This window comes from Taudactylus pleione, unplaced genomic scaffold, assembly GCF_031769625.1.
Source record: "Taudactylus pleione unplaced genomic scaffold, aTauple2 ptg000391l, whole genome shotgun sequence".
In the NCBI taxonomy this organism is placed as follows: domain Eukaryota; kingdom Metazoa; phylum Chordata; class Amphibia; order Anura; family Myobatrachidae; genus Taudactylus; species Taudactylus pleione.
This window is the reverse complement of record NW_028284792.1, coordinates 823848-845582: the sequence shown is the minus strand read 5'-3', so window position 1 is coordinate 845582 and position 21735 is coordinate 823848. Positions and strand designations below refer to the sequence as shown.

General features: G+C 42.1%; 1 protein-coding gene across 4 annotated transcripts in view; it reads right to left on the bottom strand.

Annotated features, from left to right (window-relative positions):
• GTF2IRD1 (GTF2I repeat domain containing 1) overlaps positions 1-21735 on the bottom strand; it is a 128211-nt gene that overhangs the window by 23253 nt on the left and 83223 nt on the right. For 2 of the 4 annotated variants that reach the window (XM_088445896.1, XM_088445897.1), the window contains exons 5-17: positions 21292-21475; positions 18595-18887; positions 17394-17483; positions 14409-14492; positions 9058-9241; positions 8952-8977; positions 7115-7232; positions 6029-6066; positions 4894-4974; positions 3503-3592; positions 1969-2022; positions 1288-1353; positions 433-616 (exon numbers count right to left, since the gene is read on the bottom strand). In XM_088445896.1, the coding sequence (XP_088302022.1) occupies positions 433-616; positions 1288-1353; positions 1969-2022; positions 3503-3592; positions 4894-4974; positions 6029-6066; positions 7115-7232; positions 8952-8977; positions 9058-9241; positions 14409-14492; positions 17394-17483; positions 18595-18887; positions 21292-21475 (1492 nt within the window). The remainder of the gene's footprint in view (positions 1-432; positions 617-1287; positions 1354-1968; positions 2023-3502; positions 3593-4893; positions 4975-6028; positions 6067-7114; positions 7233-8951; positions 8978-9057; positions 9242-14408; positions 14493-17393; positions 17484-18594; positions 18888-21291; positions 21476-21735) is intronic. The other 2 variants (XM_088445898.1, XM_088445899.1) reach the window with 2 other exon arrangements.

The following is a 21735-nucleotide window of genomic DNA, read 5'->3' as shown; positions in this document are numbered from 1 at the left end:
AAATAATCCTGCATGATATTTGCTTATTACTTTTGCTTTCTCTAGTAGTTTGAGGGAGTTTTGCATTGGAAGTATTGACCCTAAGTATGACTTTTTTAGTCAGCTAAATGACTGTTGTATTTATGGTCCACAGCACCTAAAATCCCACTTAAACCAGTATTATCAAAATGTGACATCTGTGTATATACCACACTGGCCATCTGACTTTCTAAAAGCTCCTCTACCTAACCAAATTTAGATAAACTAAAGGTAAACTATCAATAGTGAGTTAGAATCACAGATTATGTCCCAGTAATGCATGACCACATTCCTGTGATACATGACCATGCCCCTTCTCATGTCCTGATTCCCACTGAAGGAAGGTTGGGGGATATGCATTTAGATTTATACCTTTACTACTTAAAAACTAGATCGATTCAGTTTCAGTATTACCTTTTTACAACAAACTGAATGGCAGCACTATTTTCCAGTATCCTTCGGAGCTTTGCAATTCCAAAGCAGTTTGGACGTCGGAAAGAGACCCCTTCAGGAAGGCCCAAAACAAACAGATCTTCTGGGTACATCAAGAATTTAGAATATGGCACTTTCACAGGGTGTAAAGCTCCAATTGCTTTTGCTGTTTTAAAAATTGACATTGCGGGAAGAAATAATTAATTTGTACATATTTATAGGTACAAATATCAGCAATCAATGATCTTTTTCATATGCATTTTATTTTTATTTTTTTAAGTCCAGGTGAAGCAAATACAGTTCCATCAGAAGTGTAAAGAGGGAGTCCAGGAGCAGTCACTCACTTCTGTGCTTACTACTGGGATTGTGATAAAAAAAAAGGCCTGGGGAGGGACATCCCCTTAAAGTGTAAAATGTAGAAAAATAACTAAAAGGCACATACATTTCCCATCATTTTAGAGACAATTAAAAAAAAACAGGTCCACATTGTGAAAGAGATCAACCAATCAGGATCTGTCATGTTTCTGCTACAGTTAAGATAGGAAAGCAACATCCGATTGGTTGCTAGGTGTTACTGTGCCTTTTATGTACACTTATCTGGGTACCTGTTTTATAGATGTCCCTAATTTCAAAGCATTTGTATTTTCATATTAGATCGACTTGTACTCTATGTTTAGTGGTATTCACCAGGAAGCACTACTTATGAAGACACTGGAAAACATGTAAGAAAATTAAAGAAAAATAAATAAAGTTGTGCTATGTAAATAATCATTCCCTAGAACAAGTATATGTATAAGACCTATAATTCAAAGCTCATACATTATTTGTTATACTTACTATATTTTTTGTTGAACAAATTTTCAACTTGTTTTCTTAGTTGTCTTATAACATCTCCAATGCCTTCTTCAAGCATGAAAATAGGAAAAATAAAAATTCTGACATTAATATCACTTTGCTGCTTCAAATTATCTGTATCATCAACAAATCATATTTATAGTAACTGCTTGAATAATTTATTTATTGGGGAAGACAATGGAGAAATGTAGCCAAAGATAAAGATACTGATGCTATATTAACATATGAAGCTTATTCATAGTAATAATAATAATAATTATGAAAACTTAAATTAAACCTATTGTTACAAAAGTATAATAGTCACTGTTCCCAAACAGTTATCAACCACTGGATGTGCTGTAGAAGGTGGGTGCCATCAATTTTTTTGAGGAATCAATACATAATTGTACTTAATGTCACAGAGAGAACTAGCATTAAAAGGTAATCTAAAAAATGGTTCCAATTACAGAGGAAGGTGATTATGTAATGAGGCCACTATATATATGACAAGAGTCCCTTAATATTTTGCATTTATTCATATTATTTGTTATTATTATTATTACCTACCACTAAGACAGAAGGCTCTGCAGGCAGACTCTCTCTTGCACTGTATATATCGTGTATATATTTATACAGCAGACATATTGGCAAACAATAGAAAGTTGCATAGAAAAACATAGTTACCATCTATGTGCTTCTCTTCACTTCTGGAGTCATCAGTGGGTCCATTGTCAGAAACTACAAAATGTGCAATAAAATAACCAAATAAAACCCTTAAAAGGTGAAATGCCCATAGAAATAACATAATAATTGCAAGATATAAAAATAACTAATAATTGCAAAAATTTATTCTCAACTATGAATTATAGAAGTAACTAAATGAAGAATACTGAGAGAGAATGACGAACTGAGCACATGCCATATTGTCTCTCTAGTGACTTTGATCTTCCTAAATCATACATTAAAAGTCTTTATAATAAAAAAAAGTTTTACATAATAAGAGTGGGAAAAAGTTTCTATTTATAATTCAGTATTGCACCTTTGCTAAAAAAAAATTATTTTACTCCTCCACACAGCAACGACAAATGTTGGATCCCGTTGACAGTAAGACCATTTATTAATGAGAAGTGGTGGCTAGTTCTCCTTTGCAACTCACCTCCAACTTTAGTATTCTTTACACTAGGGTTAGGTAACCTGTGGCACTCCAGTTACAGTGGAACTACATCTCCCAGCATGCCCTGCCACATTTTTGCTGTTAGGACATGCTAAATCTGTGGCAGGGCATGTTGGGATGTGTAGTTCCACAGCAGCTGGAGTGCTACCATAGGTTGCCTTCACCTGCTTTACACAATATTAATACTTTGTCCAAAGTCCACAGACCTTAGTAAAGATTGGAACAGGGGTGATACTGCGTATTTAGAAAGCAGAGCTTTAATCAGTATAGAGACTGGTCAGGGCAGGAATGAAGGCTGCACCCCCCATTTGATACACAGTAAATCTTATACAGAAGTGAGCACAAATCCTGTTCATACGGGATGCAATCGGGAAACTGGCTGTCTTAATCCCGACAGCCGGCTTCCCGACTGCTTTATCCCGGCGAGGGTTAAATGACAGGCGTCTATATCTAGGGTTAGGCACCCCCCGGGGGACTTAGGTTTAGGCAGCGGGGAAGGGGGGGTTAGAGTTAGGCACTTAGAGGGGGGATTAGGTTTAGGCACTTGGGGGGGGCTAGGGTTAGGCACCCCTAAAGAGGGCAAGGGGGATAGGTTAGTTTTTACTTACCTACGGACGATCGAGATTTCCAGCGCTGTCGGCCTTCCGCTGCCGGGAACTCTGCTTCTGTCGGCCCGCCGCTCCCAGGATTCGAACTGCCGGCCAGAGGGCCGGCGGTATTTTATACCGATTTCGTTCAAACAAATGTAATATGAAAGAAACAGTCCTTTTTTCTCATCACTCTGATGAGTCAGCTAAACTGAACAGTGTTTCAGGAGAAAAATGGGAAATTATAATTTAGCAATTGGAGTGGTTGACTTCAGTGTGATGTTTACACTATGCAGAATACACCTTTTCTCACCTCCCCAGCAACCTAAATGCGCTACTAGTTTACTGAGCAGAAGGTAGGCCTGGGACTGCACCTTGATAAACCCTGGGATGACTATCTTGCGGCACAAAACATTATCCTGGGCAGGTCCATGGTCAGATCTACAACTGATTTTACCTGTTCCAGTGTCTAGCACGTAAGTGGAATTCTCTGAATTCACTGGACTCTTCAAATAGTCAGGCAGTTCATCTGAATTAAAGGTGTGCTCTATAGAGAGAGAATATTATGGGATTATATATATTTAAAATAATGTTGGCACAGACGGCAGGGCAGCACAGATGATTTAATGGTTAGCATTACTGCATCACAGCACTGAGGTCAGGGGTTTGATTTCCACTATGGCCCTAACTGTGTGGAACTTGTATATTCTCCCTTTGCGTACGTGTGCATGTGTTTCCTCCGGGTACCCCGGTTTCAAATCCTACCATCTCTTCATGTAATCCCAGACAGACTCAATGATGTTGAGATCAGAGCTCTGTGGGGGCCATATCATCACCTAAAGGACTCCTTGTTCTTCTTTATGCTGAAGATAGTTCTTAATGACATTGGCTGTATGTTTGGGGTCGTTGTCCTGCTGGGCTGGAGAGCGTACAATAATGAGTGTCTACAGGCAACAGTGAAGCATGGTGAAGGTTCCTTGCAAGGCTGGGGCTGGATTTCAGCAAATGGAGTTGGGGATTTGGGCAGGATTAATTGTGTTCTCAGTGCTAAGACCCCAAACATACAGAAGGGATGATATGGCCCCCCCAGAGCCTTGATCTCAACATCATTGGAGGGTTAGGGGTTAGGTTAGTTTTTACTTACCTACGGACGATCGGGATCATTGAGTCTGTCTGGGATTACATGAAGAGACAGAAGGATTTGAGCAAGCCTACATCCACAGAAGATCTGTGGTTAGTTCTCCAAGCTGTTTGTAATACCTCCCTGCTGAGTTCCTTCAAAAACTGTGTGCAAGTGTACCTAGAAGAACTAATGCTGTTTTGAAGGCAAAGGGTGGTCACAGCAAATATTAATTTTATTAAGATTTCTCTTCTGTTCATTCACTTTGCATTTTGTTATTTGATAAATATAAACTATTAACACTTCTAATTTTGAAAGAATTCTTACTTTGCAGCATTTTTTCCACACTTGCCTAAAACTAATGCACAGTACTGTGTATGTACAAGTCTCAATAGTAAATACATCTGGTTCATAAAATGAATAACATAAACGCTATCAAACATGACAGTAGAACCTCCTCTGCAGATTCATAGGAGAAGTGAGCACCACCACTATTCTATGGGGAGTACAGAGGAAAATTGTTTCCACATTGCTGCAAAAAAACAATAATTTCTGTTAGTGTGAACACTTTGTCTAATAAGTCTTCATTATTTTAAGATAAATATTGTATGCCTGCATAAATTAATTTTATGTGCATTAGTATCATTTGACTAATATCATCTTGAATGTCATACATTTAAGTCTTAGTACACAAAACTAATTCTGCACTGGCAGAAGGTCACGTTTACCTGGAACAGTAACTTGTATTATTTGATGATCTTCAGGTTCAAGTTTTATATGTTTTATTCCACTTGGCTTGCTTGAAGTTCCTGTTAAATGACAGTTAATATTTTTATTATACTGACCACAGGTGAGTTCATCACAGATGATCAACCCTAGAAATTGTTAAAGATTTAACACTTATTTTAGGCTAAATACATTTGTCTATTGAGCATAAACATTTTTATGTTTTACTTGAGGTCATTTATGATCCACAAAAAGCCTGAGACAGCACAAAATCAGTCTTGGACTCATCTTGATTTGCTGAAGTACACCTAGATTTCCACCAAAGTTTGTGGAACAAAATGGCTGTGTTTGTAGAAGTGCAGAGATTTCACTAAGCCATGGAGGGAAGGGGGGTATGGAGAATGGTCAAAGTAACTGCTTAGTATGGAGTAGTACTGCTTTATTGGATGCCAATATTGAACTTTGTCTGAAGCAAAATTATTATAACCAGATACTGGAAGGACGCTATTAACTGTGGCTGTACTCAACTTGTATTCTTTGATAATCATAGGTACTTTCTATTAAAAATATTAAGGTTAGTCATTAATAACGCGTCAGACCCGTAATACTTTGAAATCAACTTTTAATCTGTATTATCTTACAATAGTAACAAATTTAGTCATAAATATGAGCAAATACAAGCACAGAGCAACAACAACATATACACGTATTCACATCAGAATAAGCCTGCATTCTAGTGATGGAGTTCAATTTTCTAAGTTGCCTTATTTTAATAGTAGGCACTTAATTCTGCAAGTAACAAGCAAGATATACTTTTTGAAGCAAGGAATGCTAGAACAACAATAACACAAAGCGTGGGTATTTATATTTAATATAAAGTATCAGAAAATTAACAACAGAAATTTCTATACCAATATTATAGGCTACCTCTTCTGAAAATACAATTTTCTATTGTGGTACTTTGTAAATATGAGTCATTAGAATAATCATGTTTCAGTCTATCAATTAGACACACTGGCACATACTGTATCAATTGGTTCATTTTGACTATGTAACAAAATACAGTACTGTTTACTGTTAATAAAGAGCCCTCTCACAACCCCCCAAAACAAAAATAAAACCCTAATTTTGACATACCTGGGGTACATTCATCAGATATGCTGCTTTTTTCAGACCTAAAAACAAATATTGGGACAGTTTATAATGGAAATATATCTCAACCATGTCACACCGTAATCAGCAATGGCATTGAGAGAGTGGGATAAGAGAGGAGGAGAAATCCTTCTACCAGTCATTTGGAATAGATTTCCCAGCATCTAATCACTCATATATCAGTGATGACAAGGCTGTAGTAGAAAGTTGAAGTTTCATGTGCTTGTTTTGAATGAACACTATAATTATTTTATATGCCATTACATTTGATCTGTTCTGGTAAGGTCATTTGTTTTTTATCTGGATTCGCCTTCCCTAAATAGGATAAATTTAATTATTTTACAAACTTAGGGGCCCATTATCAACAAGTTTTATTATACGCAATGAGTGATAAAACTCATTGCGTATGATAATGGTGCTCCAGGGAATCAGCTCCTAACTGTTACCTGTTTGAAAAATGACAGTTGGGACTTGATTGGCTTGAGCTCCATTTATCATACGCAACAAGTTTTAAAACTCATTGTGTTTGATAAATGGGCCCCTTAGGGGGAGATGTATCAAAGCTTGGAGAGTGATAAACTCTTTCTATTTTAAGTACCAATCAATCAGCTCCTGTCATTATACAGGCTGTTTTTGAAAAAAAAAACCAGATAGTTGCTGATTGGTTGGAACTTTGGGCGGAATATACTAAAGGGAAAATGTGATCAAAAGTCCAGTTCTGGCTGCACTTCCCATATGTACCAAGCTCCGGATGCGTTACTTTCCAGAGCATGGTGCCGGTGAGCAACGCCATCTATAGATGGTGTTGCCCAATAAAAGCCTGTGGGCTTCTTTTCGCATTCTTCAGTGAGAGGTATCCAATCAGATCCCTCCCAGCATCCCCAGCGTCGTGCACATCATACCACACGTGCACAGATATGACTCTCTGGTCATAAACTCGGACGTCCAATCATCACAGTAGGATGAGGGTTTTTTATATGTAAACTCAGCCCTACAAACGGTTTATAAACATGGAAAAAACCAACAGACATGTTCATTAACTGACAAAAATAAAACACAGATGAAACCTACCTGCTCCCAAGGCATGACCCAAGCATGTCGACAGCTGCTGCTTTCTGAGCGTCTCCGCAAACTTCCTCTCCAAGACAGGTCCAATCTGAGTTTGATGTTTCTTTGGTAAATTTAGCACCTGGTTATGGTTATATGTCCAATCTCTTAATTCAGAACAATTAACATTTCAACCTAACATGTCATCAGTCACAGTTCTTTTTAAGAAATCTACTACATATGAGTTTTGGGTCATGTATCAAAAACATTAACAACTACAAACAGGACTGTTATAACAGCATTGTAGGCCCTGGGCAGAGCAATGCACTGAGGCCCCTACCCACCCATTCACGGGAATAAAAATGTAAACTGTCAATAAAATTAAACCTTTGGATTAATTGGTCCTTTCAGCAAAATCAATGTTTAAACATAGAAAAACATGATGTAAAGCGAGGATTACAGACTCCACCTCCCTCTTCTCATCTCCAGCTTGCAGTGCAGTTCCTGCTCTGCATTGCAGCTGTGATTAAAGTATGGGGGCAGGGGTGTCTTTAGAGAGGAGGGGGCCCTGCATCCCCCGTCAGGGGCCCCCTTTCTCACCCCGGTGGCCAGCAGCCGACTGACGCGGCTGGCCGGCCACCGCAGAATCGGTAGACTCTGGGCACTAGAGTGTGCCCAGAGTCTACTGCGCATGTGCAGATCGCCGGGGGAAATGGCGTAGCTGCCAATTTCCGGGCGATTTCCTCACAGCGGCCATTTTCCGACGTTTTGAGCAGCACTGAGAAACCTGACGCTGGACCCCGGAGAGGTTAAGTTTTAGATAATATGGGTGCAGGATGTGTGGTGCGGGCCCCCCCATGACCCTGGGGCCCGTGTGTACCGCACGCCCTGCACCCATTATAGATACGCCTCTGTATGGGGAACCCCCTAAGAGAGAGGCCCGAGGACACATGCACCCTGTGCCCACCAACCCCCAAGTTAATCTGGCTCTGTGGCTGCAGGCTGGAAGGCAGGTAGAGAGTGCTGTCTGGCAGCTCTGAGTGTGTGTAATTCAATATTAGAGCGGCCGGGGAGCATCTTTCTCTGCCTGCCTTTCAGCCAGCTGCCCTATGCACGGAGTGACTGGCCACACACTCCATATAGATGCACCCCAGACCAGCCTACCCCTGCTCGAATGTGCCCATACGTTAAGATAGCCCTGACTATTAAGTGTCACCCCCATCTGCAGTTACAGTACCCACTGGCAGAGCAAACAGATTGACTGACTGTTAAGGTGGGTACACACCTGGCAGATATATCTGTAGATGATGGTTGTTCATACACACGTCTGTGAACAACATCGTTAACAGACATATCGTCTGTGCACAATTGATCGGCCAATATATAGGCCATTGTGTACCCAGCATTGGTAACCACTTACAGGCCAATTAATTAATCAGACTGCATGCACATAACACAGTTCTTTGAAATGTGAATATTGCAACATTTACACTGATTTCACTTAGTTTTTCACCTTTAAAGGCTATAGTGTATTTTTGCTGCAAATGTTATTCCATTGTATAAAATGCAAAAACATTCTCATTTTGTATTTATTCATTGCTGATATTATGAATACTCATTTACATGTTTTTTTATTCTCTAAATACAAAACACAGACATCTGGGTTGAACCAAAACTGTGCAGCGAAATAGACAGTGTTGCAGAATAACTTTAATCTATAGACACATTCTATATTTTCAAAAATATTCTTGTATTTCAAATTCATGAACTTGCCAGTTTAAGAGGTTGCTTATTTTACAAGTGGACAACTTTAAAGCTATGGTGTAGAGTAAAAACATACATAACATACAAGATGACTTACCTTCAAAAATTCTTTGATCAAACATACTGTAAGAAGGGGTAAAATAAATATTAGTATCAGTTAGTCTGTAGAGTGATATCACATCTCCCTTACTGCATTGTGTTACCTTTTAATTTTAAAATGTATATTGTGCCGTTCTTCCAGAATTCTCTTGAGTTTGGGTACTCCATAAGTGCACGGTCGTTTGAAAGGGATTTTATCAGGTATGCCTATTATCTCCACCGCTTCTGGATGACAAGCAATCTTTCGATATGGCACTGGCACCATGTGGTCAAGGCCTAAAGCTTCAGCTGGAAAAGAAAAACTGCAGAATGAGTGACAATAAGCACACTACTTTTAGATGATAATTACTATCAGTTGAGTTGGGGTATACTATAAGGGCAATATGTACATCAGCTAATCCCAGAAAATATCACATGGACCTAATCAATTTTTAAAATCCTTGTTATTCTCGTAAATGAAAGAAAAACAAAAGTACACTTGACAAAATATAAAGTATTGTGCCAGACTGCACCATTGCAGGTATACCTGAACTTTGCTTTGGAAACTAAAGCATGGAACAAATAAATAAGGAATACTCAAATAATTTTTTTGTTACAAACGAGAAGTACACTTGCAACAAAAACAGAAAGAACCCTTGGTGGGGACACAACTTGTTAAAAGTTGGGTTTATAAAACCTGCTGTGAGTGCCCCTGCCCTGCACCATCCCCCTGTGTAACACTGCTCCATGCTTTAGGTCAAGTTTATTGGCATTTATCATGTTTGATTATGTTGTAATTTCTCCCCTTTCCTCTCTGCTCTCAGATTTGTGGGTGATTCTGAGTCAGATGCAGCCATATCCGTGTCTACGTCATTTGCCACTGTAGTGTCTGTGACTTTATACTAAGGGGGCTAAGGGGATAAGTTCAGTATCCCGGCACAGGGGATGCTGGCGCTTAGAATACCGGCACCACAATCCCGACACCTGTCAGAATCCTGGTGCTGGCACCCCTTCCGCCAGCCTCCCCAAGGTAAGTAGCGGGGTGGGGGGAAGGTTAGGGTTAGGCACTAGGGGGAGAGTTAGGCACTGGGGGGGGAATTAGGTTTAGGGTGCGGGGAGGGAGGGTTAGGGTAAGGAGAGAGGTAGGGTTAGGATACCTAGCGACAGGTGTCTGTATCCTAACCCTGTCGGGATGCCAGCGTCGGGATTCTGACCGCTGGCATCCCATACCCATTCCCTATAAAGCCCTTCCATGGTGTGCAGCTAAGCATCCGGAAGTGTAATGCCTGAGACATCCTCTTTAAGCGTCTCTAGATACTCAAATAACGCTTAGTGCATCATTGGATATGCAACAATGTACCACAATGCAATATATCACAACAGGTATACAAAAGTAATTACTTATATACACCTGTTATGCATTGTAATACATTGTTGCATATCAAATATAATAATAAAATACCTTAAATATATATTTATTTTTTCTATTTTAAAAATGCGCTCTGCTCTTTTTCTGCCATATAAATTTATTAGGAATCCTCATTAGTGGTGTATTAGTTTTAGTACTTAACATTGGGGGATTTCCCACTGGGATTTTTTTTTATAGTTATTATCACAGTAAAATTTTTTGAGAAATCTCCACTACATATTGCTGTTTAGTGCCTGGTTCCTTCTTTGGATTTTTATAAAATTTGGAAACCCCCCTCTAGAAATATGACCCTGAAGCAGGGCTGCCTCAGGCCCATTCTAGCGGACCGGCTGCATGTGAGCTCTACCACATAGCGGGAGCAGTGTGCTCACCACCAAGACCTGGGACTGATCTACACCCAGCACATCCAGGGGCGTAGAGAGGCCGCCCGGCCCCTGCTGAAGGGGGCGTGGTCAAATTGTGGAAGGTATGGCCACACCCCCTTAGGATTATTTTAATTTTGAAAAAAAATTTTTGCAGCGTGCTGGGGAGGAGGGCGCTATAAGCCCCTCAGCACGGTGCTATGTCGCTGGGGGGCGCGATCAGAGTGATCACTCCCCCCCACAGGCATATGAGACTGCTGCGGCTGCTGCTCAGCAGCCGCGAGCAGTCTCCCATTGCAGCCCAGCACACAGCAGCGTGTGCTGGGCTGCTGTGCTTTAAGAGGGAGGGGGCGGCGCGGGGCCCCCGAGGAGCCGCCCAGCCTCGGGGTAAATAGTACCCGCTCCACCCTCTTGGCACCCCTGAGCACGTCCTCTGGAGAATGGCTTGGGAAGCACTGGGCTCTTTTAGGCAGACTATAGACGATAACGTGACCTCATAGGTCACATAGCTGCAAACTGTATCGTCTTCGCGCAGTGATGCACCACTACAGTGACACAGTGAGTCAGTGAGGAAAAGTTGTTGCATGCTGGCTCCTCGGCTGTGGGGAGAGGGAGGTACCAAATGACTGGCCACACACTGGTCTGGAGGCATAGGCGTCTTCACAATGAATGCAAGGTGTGCGATGCCCACACCGCACACCCTGCACCCATTGATAATAAATACTTACCTCTCCAGGCCGGCGCTGCAGAGCAGCAAAAAATCACTGGGAAACTGGCAGCGGTCCTTTTTTCCGGTGACCTGCGCATGCGCAGAAAAGATGTTCCCAGGGCAAATGGGAAGGATTTCTGGACTGCACAACCTGACTATATATATGATGGGAGGTGCTACCTGATGAGACTAATTGCAGGCACAGAAACAGACAAATCTCAGGTGCACATAATAATAATATATATATATAAATGCAATTAAATTTTGCAATCAATAGAGGTTTTTAGCATAATCATGGCCAAGGTTATGGGCCTACCCACCATATCCAGGTAACCTCTTTCGGGTAGGTCCCTAACATACTAGGGTTCAAATCCAGAGCGCAGGACCCCCCAAAACTGGCCCAGCCAAGCTGCCCCAGGGCACCACCATAGTAAGAAAAGTGCAGTGTAAAGAGATAGTTTTTCCTTTATAACACATTTTAACCCTTCACTGTGTGTTTAATATATATGTACTTCACTTTTTTATTTTCATTCTTTATATGCAGCTGCAGCTGCTCCTAACTATCTCTTTACACTGCACTTTTCTTACTATGGTGGTGCCCTGGGGCAGCTTGGCTGGGCCAGTTTTGGGGGGGACAATATTTTAATTCTTTCCTTGCACCACACTTTAAGTTTTGGGGGGCTCTGGATGGGTCTGAGTGCTGGAAGCCTGTCTCACCTCCTACTCAGTCTAACTCTCCCCTCTCTACACTAAGCTTCAGTGTCCATTGATTCTCCTACCTGCATCACTGTGTCTTCTCTTACTGTTGCTGCTGACTGAGCTACAATCTCTAAACACTGCAGTGCACTTCCTGGTCACATGAAACATCTAAGGTGTCCATCAATGCTCAAGGCACAACCCCATACTCAGAGGCATGCCTCTATTAGCTCTCTTTCTATGCAGTCCCAGGGAGCTCCACAAATCTGGTGAGTGGTAACTATAAAAATGAATACAATAAACAAAGAAGATGTTTATAAGTTATAAATATCTTCTTTGTATTATTCTAATCATTTTTATATCAAATCTCAGGAGTATGACAAGGAAGGCTCTGCCCCCATGCCTACTCTGACCTCACGTCCCTGGCAGCAAAGATGTATAAGGACACATCTGTAGCTATGCAGCTGTCTGTAACAGCCCAGGTGAGGTCATCGTCTTCTCTAGGGGCAGGGTTAGGGGCAATGAATGAATCTTTGTGTTTTATTTTTTTTCTATGGCTGTGGGGCCAATAAAACAATGTGTATTTTTTTTTCCTGAGGGGGACAATAGAGTCAATGTGTTTTATTTCTTATTTTGTGGGGGACATACAGTTAGATATTAATCTGTGTGACTCGGTAGGGCACTGCTGAGGAGCTGCATGGAGAAGGAGCGCCGGTGATCGGCGCTCCACCTCCAGTGGCATAACTACAGGTCGCACCCCCTGCACCCTCCATTTGCCGGGCGCCCACTGAGTGTGTTACCAGCGGGCGCCCGCTCCTTCCCTCCCACCACCCCCCGGAGCCAGCGGCAGCCAGAGCTCACTCCTGAGCTCTGTCTTCCGGGTCCGCAATGCACTATAGGAGTGACGTCATGACGCAACTCCCATAGTTCCAAGGAGCGGGCGACAGGGACGGACGGAAGCAGCACTGGAGCGGGGTGTAAGGTAGGTGTTTTTTTTTTTGTGTGTGTGTGTGTGTGCACGCGTGCGGGGGGAGTGCTCACCACAGGGGCTTACTACAGGGGGAATTACTGGGGGCACTACAGGGGCTTACTAAGGGGGCCCTACAGGGGCTTACTACAAGGAGCATTACAGGGGGCATTACTGGGGTTACTACAGGGGCTTACTACTGGGGGCCCTACAGGGGGCTTACTACTGGGGGCATTACAGGGGGCTTACTACTGGGGTATTACAGGGAGCTTACTACTGAGGTCACTACAGGGACTTACTACTGGGGGCCCTACAGGGGGCTTACTACTGGTGGTATTACAGGGGGCTTACTACTGGGGGCATTAGTGGGGTCACTACAGGGGCTTACTACTGGGGACACTACAGGGGGCATTACAGGGGGCTTACTACTGGGGGCATTACAGGGGGCACTACAAGGGGCATTACAGGGGGTTCTACAGGGGGCTTACTACTGGGGGCACTACAGGGGCCTTACTACTGGGGGCACTATTGGGAGCACTACTACTGGGGGAACTACAAGGGCATTACAACTGGGGGCAATACAGGGGCCCTTACTACTGGGGGCACTGTATAGGGGGACATCTACTGCGGGGACCGTTACTGGGGGGCACTACATAGGCGGGCACTGCATATGGGGACCTCTACAGAGGGCACTGCACAGGGGGACCACTACTGGGAGAACTGCATAGGAGGGCGGCGGCAGCTGGGGCTGGCATAGGTGCTGGGGCGGTTAATTTTAATTTTGGGGGGGCACCAACATTTATCTTTCCTATGGGCACCTGGGATGAAGTTAAGCCACTGTGTGGCATGCCTATATTCTGTGTGCGACTGCGGCTGTATCTGCATGCAAAATACTACATTAGTGTTAGCGGCTGCCTGTGACACTGTAACATAGCGTTTCGCATGCAGAGAAGACGCATTTGAAGGTATGGCGCGACTAGACGGGATGTTTAATGTGCAAAGTAGTAAGATGTATGTGGACACATCTGTATATATCAAGTCATCAGTAGCTACCATATTTTGCAGCCTAGCAGATGCCACTATTTTGTGCTACAAATAGATTGCACTATGTGTTCTCAAGCAAAACAAGCCAGCACTATTGTAATTGACAATTCATGTGTATCTGAACTTTAGTGGTAAAGAAAACGACATTGTCATTGTGTTATCTGAAGGTGCACTACTCCTCTTTAATGTAGGTTTGTCTGAACTTAACCACAGAAGAAGGGTGTATAAGAAATGCACAGATGTATGTAGGGGATATGACTGACACTCACCATATCTGCTGTTAAACAGGATTTGTACACACTCCCTGAGGGTATTGATGTCCTCTGTTTCTTTAATGAAATTGTCCCATTTCTCTACCAAAACAAGACAGGAATTAAAACAGGCGCTGTAACAGACAGAGGATTATATAAATGTACCAATATATCAGATTCACATTTGTATTTTCAATATTCTCTGTATTCAGTGCTACAAAAAATAAAAGGTCAAGGTAATATTTTTCTCATTTAACTGATTAGGAATCATTAGGTGTGTAGGTCGATAGTAATTCTATAAGATCCCAGCACAGCCGTTAGCTTTTATTTCTCTTTCATCATTCACTCGATTATGTTGGCTCAGCCTATGTAAGCTACATAAAACCAGGGCCTGATTCGAATTTGTACGCAAATCCGATGGTTTATGTACAAATCCAATGGTGGGACGTCTGTGCTGCGCAGGACCCATTCTGCTCATAATCACTCGCAGTGTCCCCTGATTGACAGGCTGCAGCAGTTTGGAGGCGGGACAGGGGCGGTGACAGTTGCACAAAACGGGGGCGTGTCATCCCGGTTTTTTAGGCGTACTGAGGTCAGGGTCTGTGTCTTCTGATGCAGTATTCCTGGCCCCAGATGCGTGAAACCACCGCCAGCCTGAGTAATCTGAGGGTTACTCAGATGGCTGATGTTCACAAAACTGGTCCTATGGCTGTGCCCTTGGATGCAAATGCAGATCATTAAAGCACGCAGGAGTGATCGTTCTACTACAGACGCATCCTGCTGCTTTTGCATATGTTAGCATCACTGCTGCGTCCAAAGACACAGCAGCGATGCTAACACATCTGAATCAGGCCCACAGTCACTTATAGTTAGCTGCAATATAAGACCAGTAAGAAGTCTTTGAGTCTGGGGAGTAAAATTACAGTGACTGAAGTTGCATTTACTAAAACAATAACATAGTAAATAGATAACTAATTATTTACTTTATATTTATACACCAACAATATACTTCTAGATCATTATATCTGCACCATATACTTGTATATTATTATTTCAGTATATCTGTATACTATAGTGGAGTAATCCAGTTTTTTTTATAAGGTTGAAATCTGAACCATGGATCATTGAAATGATTACAATATATTCTGGATGCCAATAAAGATTACATATACTTGGGTTAGGGGTTATGTACTTCCTAAAATTAAATGTTTATTCAGATCGTATTTAGGGGCCTAAATATTAGCAAGTGCCGATAATGCTGGTTTTCTATAACAGTGATAATCTGTTATCCCTGCAGTTATTCCCTACAATACGGCAGAGGCAGCCAAGCGATACTGCCACTGTCTCAGCGACACTGGCCTGGAGACGGAAAAGGTCTCTGCCAACATGCACAAGCTATACAATTGGCACCCACATGTGTATTTTAAAAATAAATAAAAAACAATAACATATAGTAAATACTTTATACATAGAAGAAAAAACTTTTAGCCTTTTTTCACTTTTCCCATTGGTGGATCTGGTCAGGAAAGTATCTTAATGCCACAGATAGGGCTTCTGGGTATCAAAGCTGGGACTATTACTATAGAGGTTCTAATCTAAAAAGAGGTCTACAGAAATGTTTCCACATAGGGTCTGATTCACTAGCGACTGCAACTGCGAATATGCACGCAATCGGACGATTGTTGCGTTCTGCACATGCATCGCAGTGCGCAAAGACTGCACTGCGATCGGGACTAGGGACTACGCAGACCCATCACAGAGTGATTGACAGGATGTACCGTTTGGGGGTGGGGACGGGGGCTGGTTGGCGAAACGCATGTGTGCCAGTGCATTTGAATGCTGTTGCAGGGGTGTGCATAAATGATCCACTGCGATGCCATTTGCAGCTTGGGCTTTCACTGCGTGCGATGAGGTTAGAAATTGCTGAGTGAGGTCAGAGCTTGTGCAAGTGTGCGTGAGGCTGTGATGGTACTCGATGTTACCAATGGTTTTGCAGTCTTGCTAAGTATTACGGATGTGTGTAAGGTAAAGTGGGCATCCTTATGTTAGGCCGTGTATGGAATTGCGATTGCAATCATTAGCATTTGTTCGCAGTGAAACTGCGTGCGAAATTGCTATTGCTTTAGTGATCCTTACTTAATCAGTCCCATAGTTCAGACAAATACTTTTTAATTTCTTGAATCAGTTAAAGCTAATATATGTTACCTGCAGTAGTCACATTTCTTCACAAAATCTGCGTCTTATACTTTACCTTTCTGACAATTGACCATTTGCTCTTAAACACTGGAAAAGAGACAAAAACGGTTGTTTGTTAAATCCGTTTGATTCAACCAATTTGTCTGATCAACCGTTTTTGTCTGTTCTGCTGCATTTGTGAGCAAACCGCCGATTGTCATTTCCTCCCGTACATTACCAGATTTTCATTCGAAACAGCCAACTAGTTGGAAAGATAATCTTAAGGGATATGGCCAGCTAAACTCCCCCAGGTTCAGTCACCAGCTGCAGAAATGCAGTCCTCCGAAACTCGAAGGTCACTTACTGCATGGCAGCTTGGGCGACTATTTCTTTTATTACAAATTACTCAACAATCAATCTAGTTTTTATTAAACTTATGAGAGGCTCACAGACATGTTATTGGTATAGAGGCTTTAAGACTTACTGCTCAGTGGTAGAAGTAAGGCCTGCACAACTGGTAAATATAGAGGCTTATTTGAAAACAATAAAAATGTGAATCTTTCAGCTATGGTAGATAAGACCCAGAGAGAACTTCTGCTATAGAATTTATATATTTAAATAGTGATTTAATCCAGCCCATTTACAGGTAATTCTTTAAATAATATCCAGTTAGATAAATGAGGATTACTATGGCGACAACACCTCATCAGTAGGGTAAAACTAACCTGTCTCACGACGGTCAAAACCCAGCTCACGTTCCCTATTAGTTTGCACCTATAACAGTAATTAATGATTGTTTATAAAGTCAAACATTATACACTGACTAACCTGTTTTATCATGTACTATTGAAAACAGCACGCGTTTCGAGGCTTGCACATTTTGTCTGAGACTGTTACTTGCTGCAGAAGATTGCTGTCCTGCATTCAAGGAGTAAAACTGTAAGTTAGCATCATCCTGTATTACAAGGCAGATGGGAGCTAACCTTCACAATGGAAAATTGAATGATATTAGATATGACTGCATGGTGCACATTGTTTTTCATGTAAATGGAAGCTCTTACCCCACGCTGAACAAGTAAATGTGTTATTATTTATTGTAACAATTTGTCATTTAGGCAGGAAGACCTAAGTACAATAGAGACAAAGAAGAGGAACAGTACAACGTGTGTACGATCCGTGCAGGGTTTGAACCACAACCGTGTTAGGCCCAGAGTAAGAAATTCAGGACAAATCAATAATGGCTAAAAGTGTCTGCACTAATTATTTGCCATAGATTTTTCATAAAAGCCCATGTACGCTGTCCATCTGTTTCTCTAAAGGCCCCCCTAATGATTCCTCTGCTGTGTTCTGTCAGCCCTGCACCCACACATAAAAGGTGGCTATATAATGGCTTGTGTATACTGTAACTGCAGCCCTCTGCCAAAACCTGTACAGCTGCAGAACAGTTTATATTTTTTTTTAGACATGGCGACTGTTATTATCTTATAAAAAGGTATTAACCACTATAACACACAAATCCTACTGGCTCCTCTATTGATAATGGGCTTTCAAATATGTTTATGTCAGCAGACTACAGCAGTGGCATGACATTGTTGTGGGTGGGTGTGACAGGGCCCTCTGTTGTGGCTCTCTCTGCACACACTTACTGGATACGGCATGCTCTCACCAGAAGCAGAGGAAGGAGGCCCCGGGGAAGCAGGAGTATAACTGTCCTTTAAATGTTATCTTTCATCCATAAAGAGCATGAATGAATCCACATTCTGGAGATCTTATAATTCAATTAGAGAAAAAGGTATAAACCTTTCCTTCAGATCTGATTTGTAGGTAATGAAATGTTATGGGTACCAACAACATTTAGAAACCAATGTGCTGCACTACACTCTATTTCCCTTTGTAATCCTACTTAGAAAATGGGAACATGGTGGAAAATTCACAGCAGGATTTTAAAATGTGATTTTTAAAAAGTTCAAAACAATTGATCAAGTAATGTGAACATATACTATTGCCAGGAACTCGACCGTGTCCTCACCAGAGCATTCTGAGGAGTCCTGCTTCTGCTCTCCTGGTGACTTGTGGGGTGCTGCATCACAGGCCGCGTTCTGTGCAGGCAGATTAGAGTGTACCTCCTGCTTCAGCTCTATACAATGCTGACTGGGTAGGGGGACATTGTACATGAAGTTTGGTACACTGGATGGAGTCTCCTGGTTAGATGGTTTGGAGACTTTGGGACTTGGACCTGTTTCTGGAACGGCCTTTGTGATGACAGCAGAACAGCTGAAGTCTGAACAAGGCTTTGATTCTATGCTGGATTCTTCAATTGCTCTATATCAGAAAACGTTGCACAATATAAATCATAAACAAGACCAAATATAATACCGGTATGTACGTCTACAAGTGATTAATCTGAAGTTCACATATACATAGGTCAATAACAGTCGTTAAAAAGTATAGGCAAAGTACAGACAGTGTAGGGTACTTATAACGTATAATGTATTTAATTGCTTTTTTAATTAACTTCTGAATTCAGGTAGGAGAATCTCAGCAGCATTGAAGTGAAGAGGTTGATTTGCATAATAATTTTACACCTAGTGAGATCTGACATCACAATTCACTGTTCATTAAATTACTTTGTACAGAAATGTATAAAGATATTATTAACCTTTATGCATTATAATGTTCTAAAATCTAAGCATAACCTCAGGTTAATCTCTGTTGACAAATAATCTAAATATCAACCTGCTGAAAACACATACATATTTTTAAATTGTTTGTGAAAAAAAGACAATGCAAAAAGTTGTCTCTTTCCTACTCATGACATAATACACAAGTACTCTTATATTGGTATACAATAATAAAAAAGTACTTTAAAAACCAAATGAAAGCATAGCAGTTATTCCACAAAGGATACAGGTATTTTTAATTCTTTAGATTGTGTCTAGACAATAGTGACGGAGATATCCAATAGTCAGTCATCAGGCCTAGCGGACGTCAGTATTTCAGCAACATGTGAATGGACCAGTAACAATGTAATTTTCATAAAACCAGCTCAAGTAAGAAATAGAAAGAAATTCTAAAAAGCTGGTGACAGCGATGGATGGAACCAAGGACTAATGATGTAGGTCATTGATGGACAACTTGATACATATCATGGGCCATGTTGGCAGGCTTGCCCATGCTCCCAATTTCTAACACAGATTGCCGCTGCCCCGGAAAAATCCAAGCGTTACTCCAACCCACCCACCCCCATTAAAATCTGGACTGCAAAAGGGCGAGCCCGGAGATGCTTGGGGGCGGGTCCTGCACCATGTGATGTTATTTAAAGGCCGTCCACCACGGTGTTATGGGTAGTGGTGGGCGCCTATCATCACGGTTCCTAGTTGGGGAAAGGACCTCTCTGACGTTGCAACCACGTGACCGCTCCAATATTACCATCCACGTGGGGGAATATATTTTTGTGCCGAGCGTAGCGAGCCACCGTGCCCAAGCATGGCGAGCGAAGCGAGCCCGCGAGGGGCAACTTGTGGCCCCCCATTTGGATCATTGCCCCTCCCCCTTTGGTCGAGGGTCACGTGGGTGTGACGTCAGAGGTCCTTTGCAGCACCCAACTCTAGACCTAACCCTATCATCACTGCGCAGTTGGGCTGTGTGACTGGCGGCTTCAGCGGAGGAACCAGCAGCAGACGCAGCATTGCCAGTGGAGGTGGCAGTGGTGGCCTCTTAGGAGTGTGGTTGCTACTGTGCTCGAAGACTCCTCCCGAGCATGCCTCCCCCTGCACCCAGCTCATGTACCAGCCAAACACAGACAGATTGCTGGGAGAGACTGATGCATTCCCTGGCCAGCCAGTGGCGGACGGAAGGATGAGGAGCCGACGCCGTAGGAACGAAGAGCAGCATGAAACACAGAGTGTTTCAGAGCTCACTGCAGCTCCGGCAAAATCTATTGATGTCAGTTCTGCGGGAGCGGAGAGGGGAGGGTGGGGGAGATCTGTGTGTGTGTGTGTGTGTGTGTGTCAGAATCTATTCATGTAAATGTGTGGAGAGGATCTATTAATGTGAATGGAGGGGATCTTTTAATGTGAATGTGTGTGTGGGGGAATCTATTAATGTGTGTGTTCTATTAATGTGAATGTGTGTGTGTAGGGGATCTATTAATGTGAATGTGTGCGTGCGTGTGGAGGGGATCTATTAATGTGAATGTGTGTGTGTGGAGGGGATCCATTCATGTGAATGTGTGTGTGTGGAGGGGATCTATTAATGTGAATGTGACGGGGAGATGGAGTATTTATGTCAATGTGGCAGGGCAGAGATATATTAATGTCAGTAGGGGAGCCAGGGTGTCCGCTTATAGGAATATATATGCCCATAGGTGGAGCTAGACACGCCCCTTGGGTAGAGCGGACCGTGCCCCCTCACCTACGAACGGCGCATTCTACTGCCATCTCCAATCTCCCTGAAACTAGTTTCAAAAGTAGGCAAGTATGCGCATACAGGACCCTCTGACCTTAAAACGGGCCTGCACATTACCACAGCAATAAGTTACATCAATACATTTATCCACAAACCTTTTAAACAACTGTTACAGCTATGACAAACAAAGCAGCATAAACTGGGGGCTGCAAAATGAAAGCTTTAAGGGCCACATGTATCTCTAGAGACTCCAGTTGTCCTTCAGTAACACAGAACTACAATGAGTGATTGATGCAAGTGAGAAGATTTGGCTACTTACCTCTTCAGCTTAAATCGGATGTGGTGACTATGCTCTAAAATAAGCATTAGGCTTTTAAGGTTATATTCAGAAGGCTTCTGGAAGTGGATCCCATCAGGTAAGCCAAGCACCACTAATGAACCATTATTCTTTATAATCTTTTCATATGGCACAGGAACAACATTTGACATTCCCAAAGCTTCACCTAAAACAAAGACATTTTGTTTTACTACACATTAAGAGGTTCATTACTGAAGAAATATATAAGAAATAACCAAAAAGGTTTAAAGTTTGTTTTGCTTCTTGGAGTTGTATTTACTTCTCTTTGTGCAGTATATAATTCCATCAGGTACAGGCCAAACATGAAATTGTCAGAATTACCAAGGCACAATTTCTATTTAGTTCTGGTGTACTGAGCAGAAGAATTAACAAGGAGCCAGTTGTGTCCTGGGGCACTTGCTTATT